This window comes from Cryptotermes secundus, unplaced genomic scaffold, assembly GCF_002891405.2.
Source record: "Cryptotermes secundus unplaced genomic scaffold, Csec_1.0 scaffold1314, whole genome shotgun sequence".
Classification (NCBI taxonomy): Eukaryota; Metazoa; Arthropoda; class Insecta; order Blattodea; family Kalotermitidae; genus Cryptotermes; species Cryptotermes secundus.
In genome coordinates, this window is record NW_019720589.1 from 87,914 (window position 1) to 101,606 (window position 13,693).

At 36.9% G+C, this 13,693-nt stretch overlaps 1 protein-coding gene across 2 annotated transcripts in view; it reads left to right on the forward strand.

Annotated features, from left to right (window-relative positions):
* The window catches only part of LOC111870090 (serine protease gd), a 28,047-nt gene that overhangs the window by 3,079 nt on the left and 11,275 nt on the right, over nt 1-13,693 (forward strand). For both annotated transcript variants that reach the window (XM_033753735.1, XM_023862087.2), the window contains exons 2-5: nt 2,406-2,580; nt 8,341-8,439; nt 10,452-10,606; nt 11,453-11,648. In XM_033753735.1, coding sequence (XP_033609626.1) covers nt 2,406-2,580; nt 8,341-8,439; nt 10,452-10,606; nt 11,453-11,648 — 625 coding nt within the window. The remainder of the gene's footprint in view (nt 1-2,405; nt 2,581-8,340; nt 8,440-10,451; nt 10,607-11,452; nt 11,649-13,693) is intronic.

Below are 13,693 nucleotides of genomic sequence, written 5' to 3' on the forward strand. Positions count from 1 at the left end.
ACTGGTTTTCTGATAAAGAAGATGAAGTGTCACATCTTCCATGGCTCCTACAATCGCCAGATATCAATATTATTGAGCCTTTGTGGTCTGTTTTGGAGAGCAATCTGTGTGCACGCTATCCACCTCCATCATCATTAACAGAACTTGCCAATGTTTTGCAGGAAGAATGGTACAAGACTCCCTTGCAAATCATACAGGACCTCTATTTATCCATTCCAAGGAGACTGCAAGCAGTTCTACAAGCCACAGGTAGTCCTACACCATATTAGTCACGGTAATGTGTTTTTTGTTGGGTGTTTCGATATTTTTGTCCATCCCCTGTATGTACTATGAGAATATTGATGTAATGTGATTTTGAAAGATTACTCAGATCAATACAAAACTTGAAGTATGCAAAGAAATTTTGTTGCACATGAACGCTGATATGAGGTGTGTTAAGAAGGAAAAAAATCCATTTACATGAACTATTGTGAAGAAAGAAAAACATTTTGAAATCAAATTTCATTTGGCCATTTTAAGTAAGGTCTTTATTCATCATTTTGGTTTAGCATATATTTCCTTTTCAATGTACTTTATGTTCTTGAGAAATGGATTATGCGTGTTAGCTCAGCATATGGTCTGTATGTATGTGTCTGTCCTACTTTTCAACTGTACACCTGAATAGCCAATTTTCACGAAATTTTCTAGGATCATTATATTATTGGAGGCCACTCCAACCCTATATATTTCAATTATTACAACCAGTATAACACAATGACAGGCGCCAAAACTTACGAGATACAACTACACTAGCACCACTTATTATAGTGTCCTGAAATGATAGTAATAACTTTTCCAAAAATTTGCAACTTTTTAAGATAGGTTTTTGTAAAATGTAAAGAAGTAATATTGGAGCTGCATAAATTCTAAATTAAAATTTCGATTGGAGCTGCATGAATTCTAAATTAAAATTTCGACTTAATGGCAAAAAGTAATGAACAATTGGAACTAGGCATTTAATTTTTGGTATAGAGATAGATCAGAAACATGTTATAAACTCAACTTCATGGTATTCATGCAAGTGGTTAGAGCCGTAAGTTCATTGAATAAAAAAATTTATTTATGTGAATTCTTTCATCATACAATATTATACGCATACAAACATCCATTTCCAATATCACCTCGTTTCTTTTTGAAGTGGCAAAACTGCAAATTGCTATGCCAGTAAGTTCTGGTAACACTGTATCTCCAACACACACACAAATTTCTGTATGAAATATTGTTTATAATATAATAATTACAAACCTGAGGACACAACACTTTTGAGATTATGCCCAGTAAATTTAATATAAACAGAATCTGTATTTACTGATAATTCTTCCTGAAGTGACAATGATTGTGAAGATGAAATATTTACAGTTGCAAGAATTAAAAGATTTCTAATTCAACTAGAATTTGATCATAGGACAATCTAAGCATGAACAGTATGCGCTAATCCTTAAGATACATTGTTGGATCATAAAATTACGTTACCTACATATGGCATTAAATAGTAACAACACAAGATTTGTATGACTGGAAATCTGTGAAATGTGAAAGCAGAATTTATGAGTGCTTCCCAATATTCATTATTACTTGTTAAAATAAGCCCTGCAGTGTGGATAAATATATCTACATTTCCATTTGCTGTTCAAGTATTACTAGTTTATGAATCAAATTTGTATTCCCACTCTGTCACTTTTTGCAAAATTTCTGGATCTGAAAATTGATTATCACTAAAATTTAATACAAAAGTTTTGTCACTAAAGTACATCCTGATAATCTGATTCACAGTTCCTGTTGAGGAAATTTGTATAAATCAATGTATGCTATTAAAATGTCTTGCAAAAGCTTTAAGATCTGTCTCCTTCACTATGGTGATTCTGTGAAAAGAAAAAACTAACATGAGGGTTACATAATATGTTGTGTAATTAGCGTGATAAGACAGTGTTAATAAAATCTATATTTTTAGGTAGCAATGATGTGTAAAATTTTTGCGTATGTGAAATATTCCAACTGTTGTGGACTTGAAGTCTCTATATGAGATATTTCAGACAAAGATAAATTACCTAAGAATAAGTGATACATTTCTGAATTTGACTACCTACTCCAATCAGATGGAGATTATTGAAGTAAAACATATGTTACTTCTTCCAAGGATATACAGTTTTAATTCCACAGTCTAGGCTTACCACAGTAAGTGGCAAATAATCTGTTAATTTGTGTAAGTAACTTCCAAAGAAGGAGTATATGGATTGTAAAATTTATGTATTATATCAAAATAAATTCTTAAATGTTCATTATTAATGGTAGCAGAATGTTAAATTAATTATTATATGTCCACATATTATGAAGTCTAAAGAAAGCCAAATATGTGTATATTGCAGCAATATGTTGGTGCATTGAAACTTTTGGAAAATGAGAATGAGGTGTGGAGGAGAATTAATTTGGGGGATAGGCGGCCCATTCAATTTCATCTGTATTTCCCTCTGTCCTGGCCTTTGCCATTAGTGAGAAGCATCACTTCAAATGAGAATGTTATCTGCATAGGCAACACACCAAGTATGTATTATGTATCATATTTATGTATAAACATTCCACATTAATATATATGAAATTATTGTATTCCTGTTTCTTAGTCAAATGTTCTTCCTCTGATTCTCTTTTTCCATGTTGCACTTCTGCTCATACCTTACAGAGTTTGTCTCCAACCTATTCCAGCTTCATAGTGGAGGACCGCTTCAGTATGACTTCTGTCACCTTTCATCTTCTGAAATTCTTGTAATATTTCTCTATAGTCTTAAAAACTTTTTTCTTCAGTGGAGAATTTATCTATGCTCTGGCTCACATGCTCAATCTTCAACATGTGCTGGTGATTAAATTTTTTCATTATGTTCTAGAAATCCCATTTCCATAAATTGCTTCCCTGTCAATTTTCTAGTCATGAAAATCACACACATATGGAAGTACAGAAATAAATATAATTGTCTTTAATATACAGGTGATATCGGAAAGTTCCCGGACTGTTATTGTTGTAACTGCCTCGGTGAAAGAAGATGAAAGGGGCGGCCAAGGTCACACCTCCTAAAGCCTATTACATCGTCTCTCAAGTGACACCGCCTTTTGAGCACGCATTGTTTTTACACAAGTGCTTTTCCAACGTCATGTTATGTTTTGTCTGTGATTGATGGCAAAATAAAACATTGTGTCTGCATTAAGTTTTGTGTGAAGCTCAGTAAATTCGCTACCAAAAACCTTGAAATGCTTCGTGAGGCTTTTTGAGAACATTCTTTAAGCCGGACAGTGGTTTTTGAATGGCATTCATGTTTCAAGGTGGGTCAAGTGTCAGTTGAAGATGATGAATATTCAGAGTGACCAGGCACCAGCAAAATGACAGAAATAATTCAGGAACTCATCTGCAAAGACCATCACCAAACAATCCATGAGCTTGCAGACAGTGCTGGGATCAGTTATGGAGTTTGCTAGGAGATCTTAACAGAAAATTTGAACATGCGCCACACTGCTCCTTCATCAGGACAATGCACCCACGCACACATTCCTGAAAACCACAGAGCTTGTGACTAACACCAACATGGTTATCGTTCCTCATTCTCCCTACTCACCGTACTTAGGCCCTGTCATTTCACTTCGTTTCCTAAATTGAAAATGAAACTGAAGGGATGACGTTTTGAAAATGTGTCCGACATCCAAAGCAAGCAGTATTTGACAACATTCAAGAAAATGACTACCACAGTGGTTTTTAAGTGTGGAAAAAAACAATGGGATCACTGTATACATTCCCAAGGAGGCTATTTTGGAGGAGGTGACAGCCAAAATTGAATATGCTAAGTCAGCATTTCTTTTTAACCTAGTCTAGGAACTTCCCGATAACACCTCTTAAATCCACTTTTAGTCCAAAATATGTTTTTCAGATACCTTTCAACAGGACCGCATACTGAGTTAAGTTTATTCATCATTTTGTCTACATTCTAACTATACTCATATGTAGTCCTTGTGGCTTTGTTCTGAAAGGGCCAGTATCCAAAATCACAGTACTTCACTGAAATTTTGTTCCACTGTCATGACAATGAAGATGGGTATTTTCATGTATTGTTATTTTAGGCTTTTCTGTTCAAGTGAAAACTGTCATATTATTGCTTGTGACCTGTGCTTTCATTTGTGAAACCATAAACAATAACCCAAAATAAATACAATCATATGTCGCTTCTGATCTGCAGTAAATATGCATTGTATATGTATATATAATAAGGGGTGGGCCTTCTTGGCCCTTGCACTGTGATCACAGTGATCTACTGTGCCTTATATATGCATTAAAAATCAAAGTATCTTCACATGACTAGAAAATAATATTTTGTGGCAGATGTTTTCAAGTGTTCCTTCTACCTGTTGGAGATTACATTTGCATATTAGTTTTTTTTATTTCCTCATCACTGTTACCAACGTTTGATATGTAGTCTTCTGTGCTTGGGTCTGCATGTGGTATTTGTGTGAACTGGTTATAACATAGACTGTTGGGGTGTATGAAAAATAATATATTTTAAATTATTCAGCTTCTGTTCTGACAGTGGAGGTGACTTGTTTACTGGTGGTAGTGGCTTATCTGAACTGATAAGTCATGATAATCTTCTTTGATTTCTACTCAGATCCTGTGTCATAAGTCCCTCCTTAGGTGAGTAGGTATACTTCAATAATACATGAATAATTTTGATTGTCGGACATTTTGTATATACTGCATCAGTCCAATCCTTTGCCAGACAATAGCCTTCTGAGTCACAAAATACTTCTTAGTAGTGCCCTAAAATATAGAAAGTGATGTTGTTCCAGCTCAGTGATTATGGGTGGCTGCTTCATAGCATGGGAATTAAATCTGCCCAATCCAATGGCAGTGCCCTTTCACTCTCTACGCAGTTGCATGAATTGTTTCTGCTTTTAAGTGATAATGTCCAGCTTCGAGAGATATATAGTTGATTTCGATAAATGTTTCATTTTCTTCCAGTTCTTGTACTGCTGTCAGTGGAATTACTGCCACAGGAATAAGACAATTCTGCCATGAACAGCAGCCACTGTACATGCTAACCTCAAAATCATTATCAGGAAAGTTGTTTCAAGAACTGTTAGAGACAAGATGCTATTTGCACCCATGCATCTTACACATTTTTCATTGCAAAGGAAATAAATAATATATGATCGAGTCTCTCTTGTTTCATAAATGGTTAGGCTGTGTGTTCATATTTTCTTCGCAATCTCTTCAATGGAGTTAACTGCCAGCTACTTTGGGATTCTGCAGGTAACTTATAACAGTACATAACAGTTTTTTCTCTCTCTTACAACATGGGTAATTCCAAAAATACCACACTTACAGTGCTGCCAATAGGTCAGGTTCAAAGATAATTTTTATGAAGCGGGCTTATGTTAACATTGGTCATTACTGTGCTGTAAAATAGTTTGTTGCTGAAAGCCAGTGTCTATATTAGCCATTTTGAAACTGACGACAATTTAATTTCCTTAGTAACTCTGCCTTATCAGAGCACAATATGTCCTTTCCTCTACACTCTAAACATTAGCTCTTCTGGCAAAAGAAAGACTGTGTCAAGAAATATATTACAAATTCAAAATCCCATGTCTAGTCACTAACATGTGACAGCTGGTGTCAAAAGTGGGCTTGCTTGGATTGTAACATATGTGACAGATAAGCATGGTGGATTTCGAACGATGATGGTCTGTCTGGGAAAGACAGAGGCGATGATAAATGCCGCCCAGAAAAATTGGAGCTGAAATGGATACTGGCTTGGAAGTAATGAAAACCAATCAAGGAAAGGTAGAATGCATGAAAGACATCATTTGTTCCATACGAAGTCCCTAAAGGACTGAGGCGGAGATCCATGAGTTGGGAATCGATATGCAATAATGAAGACCCTGGTAGAAACCACGCAGAGTGGACTCGAGACCAGACTAGCAGAGGTCGAAGACCGAGCTGAGCATGGCCCTTACAGCAGGACCAGAACTGACTGACTGACTGAACAGAATTAACATAGGTGGAGTCAAGCCACCCAAGGTCGATGAGTCGACACCTTGGTCTGTGTTCTGCTGCTAGTTCAAGGCCGTGGCAGAGTACAGCTGGGCACCACGCAAAAACTCCATGTAACTGCTTGCCATCCTGTAGGGCTGGGCTGTGAAGGTTCTACATAGCATTCCTACAGGAGCAACATAAGAGGAGGCTGTCAGGGCAACTAAGGACCGATTCGGGAACCAGCAACTAGCTGCAGGGTATCACAATCAGCTGACAACACAGACTCAAGATGATGGTGAGTCCCTGTAGGAGTTCGCGACTGCCATCAAATGAATTACTCATTGTGCCTTTCCTGTATGCCATAAGAATCATATCTGTAGGGCACCAGGCAAGGCATTCAGTGACAGGATGGGAGACCGAAGCACAGAACAGCAGCTGCTTCTGAGAAGCCCTCAGACAAACCTTCTAGCTGGAAGTCGTGAAAATAGAGGTTGAGTCATCCATCAGGCTTCTGAATATGAGTGGCAGAACACCGTGTAGGAGCTGGCCCCTACCCAAACTACAGAAGAAACTGGCGGCAACATGCATGCCAGCGCTGAAGGAGCGCAGGCTACTTTCAGAAGTTCCATCCAAACAGAACCTGAGAAGAAATGGCTTCACGCCTATAGGCTACAGGAAACAGGCAGCCTTATGGAGGAAGCATATGACATTATTACTGAAGAAAACAGACACTGGTTGGTAACAGTTCGATGAACACCTGTCCGCAGCAACTTATAAACATGCGACAGTAGAAGAATTCTTGGAAGTGATATTTTTTATGCGATCCATGCCTATGTTATTTAACAAGAACACCAGCCAAGTCGACAGTTGAGCTCATTGTTGAGATCCATTAATATGCAACGACTAGCGAAAACATAGAAGGCTTGAGTGTGAGCTGTAGTGAGAAGTAGAGTGCGCTAATTAGTGAGAACGTTATAATTACTTTTATAAAACGAGTTGTGATGTGTTACTGTTTAATAAATCCAGTTACTAAACCAAACCTCATGTCTAGTCACCAACACGTGATAGTATGTGGAAAACCGCCTTATCAAGAGCAGTCAGGTCAGGATCATCCTCAGGAAAATTGGTCAGAGGGTTAGTAAGGAAATGACTACCCAAAATCAAACCAGCGAATGTAAAATTTGAGGTTTTCACGGCGGTGACTATGAAGAAAGCAGTCTTCTGGGATGTGGCGCTGTGTAGATATTGTGTTAGCCGAAGTTTCAAAGGAATGTCGGTTAACACAATATCTACATGACACCACATCCCAGAAGACTGCTTTCTTCATACCAGCAAATATTCTCCAACCAGTTAAAGTAAATGGAAACCCAATGTAACTATACTTCTACATGCAGGCTATAAGTGGAAATATGTGATTTGCAGTGTCTCTAATAATCAGCTTACCTGTCCAAAAATGTTCTTCCTTTGTAATTTGAATCACATACTGCTGTTGCTGATGATAAAACTAATAAAACTGGCAAAAATAGTATTAAGCACAAACACAGTAACTAAATATAGTAAATCACTATATGACAAAAGTGTTCCCAAGGGGGTGTGTGTTTGTGTAAGTGGGTGCATGTGTGTTTGCATGTGTGTTTCTCATTTGTTTGCTTCATGTATTTCATAAATTTTCATCCTGACAGGAGTTAAATGAGAATAATGTCAAACTTCTAATCACTGCATATTTATTGTTCTTTTCTGGTGTTACACTGAACACTGGCCCTTTAAGATCTTCATTCATAGAAAACACCATTTATTATCAAGCTGTCACGTTAGAAGGTGTGATCAATATGTTCACAGGTGTCTTTATTCCAAAGAAGTTAATCTCTCCAATTTTTAAGATCTTTGAAAACATTCTGGAGATAGTATTAAAGAGAACAGTAATAGTGATGAAAGAGATAAAGCTCAAACTTTCCTGCCACATTATAATTTGCCTTAACCAACTACTTTAAAGTGGGCTTATTTTTAAAGAACCATGTCCTGCATTATACATAACAGGACCTAGTAAATTCACATATTCCTTCATCATATTTCAACTCAGTAAAATACCTTAGAATTTTATGACTTAAAGGACATTAATTCAATTGTTGTCCTGCACCAGAAAACTGTGAATAGAAATAAGTAGTAAAAGTTCAAGTGTTACAATAACATTAAGTATTCTGTACTATTTCTCTCTCCCCCCAAAATCACATCTCTTGTGTGTATGAATGTGCATGAAAGAATCTGTATTATACATGTCTTTATATTTTCAGATAAAATCTTGACAAAAGTGTCTTTGGAGCATATTCTCTATCCAATCAGGGGACCAGCATTCCTGAGACAGAATTATAATGCAAATCATCTAAGCAATGGTATGAATAGTTATCAATATGTTGAGTATGCTGCAAAGAATGATTCATTTTATGGAGTCAAAGCACCAACTGAACTGCCCCACTCTTTTAAAGCCATACAAGTATATCATGAAGATGCTCCATCATAAGCCAAATCTTGGCTTTCAAAACAAACACAGCAAGTCTGTTATATATGTTCCATCGCTGTTTCACAATGATAAAAGCTTTATGAAATTTGACATTTTCACACCAATGAATGTTGAAAATCCTTCCCTGAAGACTGAGACATCAGGTTCCTCCAAAAAGTTGCTAACCATCTACTGAACTATTCAATCTCAAATTCAGAGGGCTGCAGTCATAATGAAACATTTTAATTATCCACCTCCTAAAATGAGAGCCAGGATAGCATATTCGGCATAGAGACTGTCTACGGGCTGGACCATGGAGGGGTCGAAGTTCAAGTCTCGGTAAGGTCAAGAATTTTCTCTTCTCTGTGTCATCCAGACCGGCTACCTGGGACATTTTCCCAGGGGATAAAGCGACCGGGGTATGAACCTAACCACTCACCTGTAACAAATGCCGAGGTCAAGAAACCATGGATCTATACATCCATTCCCCTNCCATACACTTTCATGACGTAGCACTTAATTACTTAAGTACAGGGACAACTTTACCTTTTACCTCCTAAAAGTTCAGATTTAAGGGAACAGTGAGTGCAAAAACAAATGTAAACTCATGAAATATGCTAATCTTACTTCTGTTCTTAGGTTGTTACACTATGTTGTTGTGGGCAATGGTATCAACATTTCAGAGGTACATGATTCATTTATCAGGATCAAAGGGTCAACATTGAAGGTCGAGCAGCATGTAACTCTGAAAAACAAACACTATCACCCACAGCTGTGTGATATAACAACCCGAGAACAGAAGTAACATCAATAAGTAGCCAGTGTAAAACCTCATAAAATCAATAAACATGAGACATATATCTATTCTAGTTGCAAAACCTATTATAAAGTTTATTACACATAAGGACTTAACAGGACTGAGGTCAAAGCCAAATGACTATCACTACCCAGACATGTTACAAGGCTACAGAATCTAGTCACTACCCAGACATGTTACAAGGCTACAGAATTAACCAATCTAAGAAATATCAAGAGAAGTTCTCAATCTTGACACAAGTCTTATGCTTCTCTTTTGTTATGCTTTTATTTACCTAGTGATGATGATATCATTTTCGGCGCTCCTTTATTGGTTTTTGGGAGTTCGATTTTCAGTTTTCAGGAAAATTGTATTTGTGGTACTTATTAATGTGTGACTCAGGTAATTTTAAAACTTGCCACCATATTAGCACATGCATAGTTTATCTGTATTTTGTAGAAACCTTTATCATTAATTTTTAGTTTCAACAGAAGCTTACTTTCCCATTTGTATTTGCTTCATATAATTACTTATCTTCAAATAAAAACAAAGTCATACATTTCTTTCGAAGTGTAGGATTGATAAAGGGTTAAACAAAAAAGGGGAAGCACAATAGATCATTTAAGATCGCAGTGCAAGGGCTAGAAAGGCTCACCCTTAAGCGTTCATTCATTCATATATTTAAACAAGAAGTGATCACATACTCTTCAGTGCAGTATCTGAACTCTAGGTTAGCAAGTGTACCTAGTCCATTGTGGTTAAGGTTGGCTGCACTGTGCTATTGTTTGATGCAAAAGAGATTGAAATGAAATCACTAGCAGACACTAGAATGAGATATATTATTTTAAGTTATTTGAATTTCCAGCTGCCACAACTGTAAGGAGAGAGATAGGATATTCAATTTTTGACATCCCACAATTTCACCGTTTCCAAAATAATTTACAATGTGAGATTACTCTATCAGGCTGAAAGTTTTAGACTTCTGGTTGGCAGTTAGAGTAAATATCTGTTGTGGCATAATAAAAGTCGTTATACTTTCAAGTGCAGTACTATAAGATGAAGTTAATTATGGTGTGATGATTAAGTTACAGGCCTTTCTTTTGTCTTAGCATTCTCTTCATATGCAACACCCTGTCCAAGTGTGTTTCAATATCAACTAAGCAGTTCTGGGGAGTGGCATGGAATAATCAATGTTCCAAACCCTTATCCTGTTGTTGCAGTTGACATAAGAGTTGAGATGTATGCTGCAGGAACTGTACCTTTGGTAATTCAATTGCATAAATGTCTTATATTTTTAAGACTAGTCTGGTTCTGTTGATCTAATGAAAATACAGAATTTATAGAATACTGCACTAGGTGTAGAAAGAACTTATTGAAAGATTGTGTTCAAACAGAATCCTCAGAAGAGATTCTTAAATATCAACCTAAGAAACAAAACTGCTCATTAAAATATGTAACAAATGGAAATACTGATAATAGATCAAATAGGCCTTGGACTGAGAAAGTTGATGGCTCTTCATAATTGCCGAGTTCTCAAAAGCTACATATAAAATTTCAGTGATGTTAACTATTTGCTACCTATGTATACTGATTCTAGCAGACCAATGAATTCATGCATAAGGTAACAAAACATGGTAAGTTCAAATGAACTGTTTGTAACGTACTTAAACATAGTACAGTCTCAAACCAATAATCTGTTATTCTTCTAAATGTGATACACATACATATACATAAATATGGGAAATATGAGAAACTTCTATCACTGCTGTGAAATATCTCATCTGAAAACTGATATATACACTTCACTCTTGTAATAATATTGCAGAGTTATGTCACATTGTCTGAAGTCACATATTACTCTTGGACTTAAGTGTCAATTTTTGTACTTTTTACAGAGCTATTTATTTTTTAAACACTTTGCCACACCATTAATATTCACCATATCATAATGCTAATTTAAATACCCTTGAGGTCCTAGTACTGGTTCTCTCACATATTTTAAATCATATACCTCATCTTCCAACCTAATTTATTAGGTGTACTCTTTCAACTGAAGGGTGGTCTATGAATGAGAAATTAAGTTTTCAACATGCTCGAAAATTTGTTGCAGATGACCAAGGGATTTCTTGGGCTGAAAAATAATCTGTATGAAGAGTGGAACAGGATCCGGACAGGGTTAAAGTATTACATCCAGTACAAGTTAGAGTTTCCCACGTACAAATCAGATTCTTCCCTGAAACCTCCTTTGCCTACAATCAAAAGTATAACTGTAAACAATGAAGTGATCTGCAGAGGGGACAAACCGGGTAAGTAGGAAGAGCAATGGAGAAGTGTGGTCCTCAATTCCATAACTGTCCTGCATTTCATTAATGTAGTGCTATACAGAATGTCCCAGGTGTTTGGTGCCATACTTCAGGAGCGTACTGAGGGTTCCCTACAGAACAACTTTAAAATAGGAACAAACGTAAAACAGCAGTGCTAGGGCGGCATTTAATATCATTTTGTTTAAACTTGGCGCCTCAATGTCGAAGAGCATGCACAGACATATTACCCCTTCCAAACTCTTAAGACTCAGATGCTAGAGTAGATGTTGGAATTGGCGCCCTCCATTTTCAATGCATGCGTTACATCAACGAAAGAAACTTTGGCACACCCTTTCAAATATTCCAAGTGTCTCACGGATCACGTCACATGCAACAAGTATTCTGGCCAACAGTTCACATTCATTATCCACAGGCATGTCATAAATCAGGCTTTTCACATAGCACCAGACGAAATAGTCCAGAGCTGTCAAGTCTGGGGATCGGGGTGGCCAAGGCACTGGGCTTCCTCTTCCTATCCAATGACCATGAAAAGCAGCATCCAGGTAGTCTCGTGATACAATGCTGAAGTGTGCCGGCGCTCCGTCGTGCTGTATCCACATTTTCCTCTGCACAATCAGTGGCATGTCTTCTAGCAAAGTCAGAAGAATAAATTCCAGGAACACCTTGTAAGAGGGCCCATTGAGTCACGGTGGTAGGAGGAAAGGCCCATTCAAGTGATCACCAATGATGCCTGCCCAGACATTGACAGAAAATTGCACCTGGTGGTAACCAACTACAGAATCGTTGGGGTTTTTGTCAGCCCAAACATGGCTGTTTCGACAGTTGAACCAGTCATCCCTTGTAAACTGCGCTTTGTCTGTGATTAACTCATGATTCAGGAAGTTGGGCTGATGTAAACACTGGTTCAGTATCCACTGACAAAATTGAACTTGTGGTACAAAGTCAGCTGGACCTAAGTCATGTACTCGCATTGAATGATACAGATAAAGTTGTTGGTCGTGCAGTATCCTCCAAACACTTGATTTTGATGTCCCCATAACCTAGGCAATGGCACAAGGGCTGGTGGATGGCTCTTCCTCTCTGCAATGCAGTTCGACATTGAGGCGCCAAGTTTAAATGAAATGATTTTAAATGCCGCCCTAGTGCTGCTATTTTATGTTTGCAGACATGGGTTCCTATTTCAAAGTTATTCTATAGGGAACCCTTAGTACACTTCTGAAGTATGGCACCAAACTCCTGGTACACCTGTATAAACTCTACACCTGATAAAAGCATTAGTAAATGAACCAATGAGTATTTACATTCAAATGCCATCTCTCTCCCTAAATAATTGTACTGTTATTTACAGATTCTATTTAGTGATATGACAATGTCAGTACATTGTGTTTGCCTCCTTGTTAATCAACAATATGTCCTCTTTTCCTTAGATTTTCATGGCTGGAGTTAAATGTATGACTTCAACATTCCATGTGGCATATTCCAAAAAGCCAAAACCACACCCTGTTATGGTCTCTTTATTCTTCGCCTATTTTACAAGTTAAACTGGAGATTCCAATAAATGTTATGTCTTATTTCAGTATTTTTATTAATATTCATATTTGTGTCATGTAATAGATCTGTCATCTCTTGGTAATCTACCATTATTCTGTTGACACAATCCTGAATGCAAATATTTAACATCATATTTCTTCGCATATTCATGCCTAGTCTCTATTCATCTCCTGGAAATTGCTGGATCAGTGTTTTCTGTGTGTAGGTGGCAGTTTCTGCCTAAATAGTGTTCACTTTCTTTCAGGTTTTCTGTAGTTTCTTGTATTTGTTACACCATCTTAAACAGCAGCCATGAAATATCTTTGAATTATTTCATTATTTAAGCAAGTATTGGACATTACCTTATCTACATTTTACTTATCAAAATTTTACATATGTTTTTCATACAGTTTCCTTTTCAGATTTTAATTTTTGTGTTTCATTATCTCTATATTTTATCAGCTCAGTTATTTATGCAAGTCAACAGTTGTCAAAGT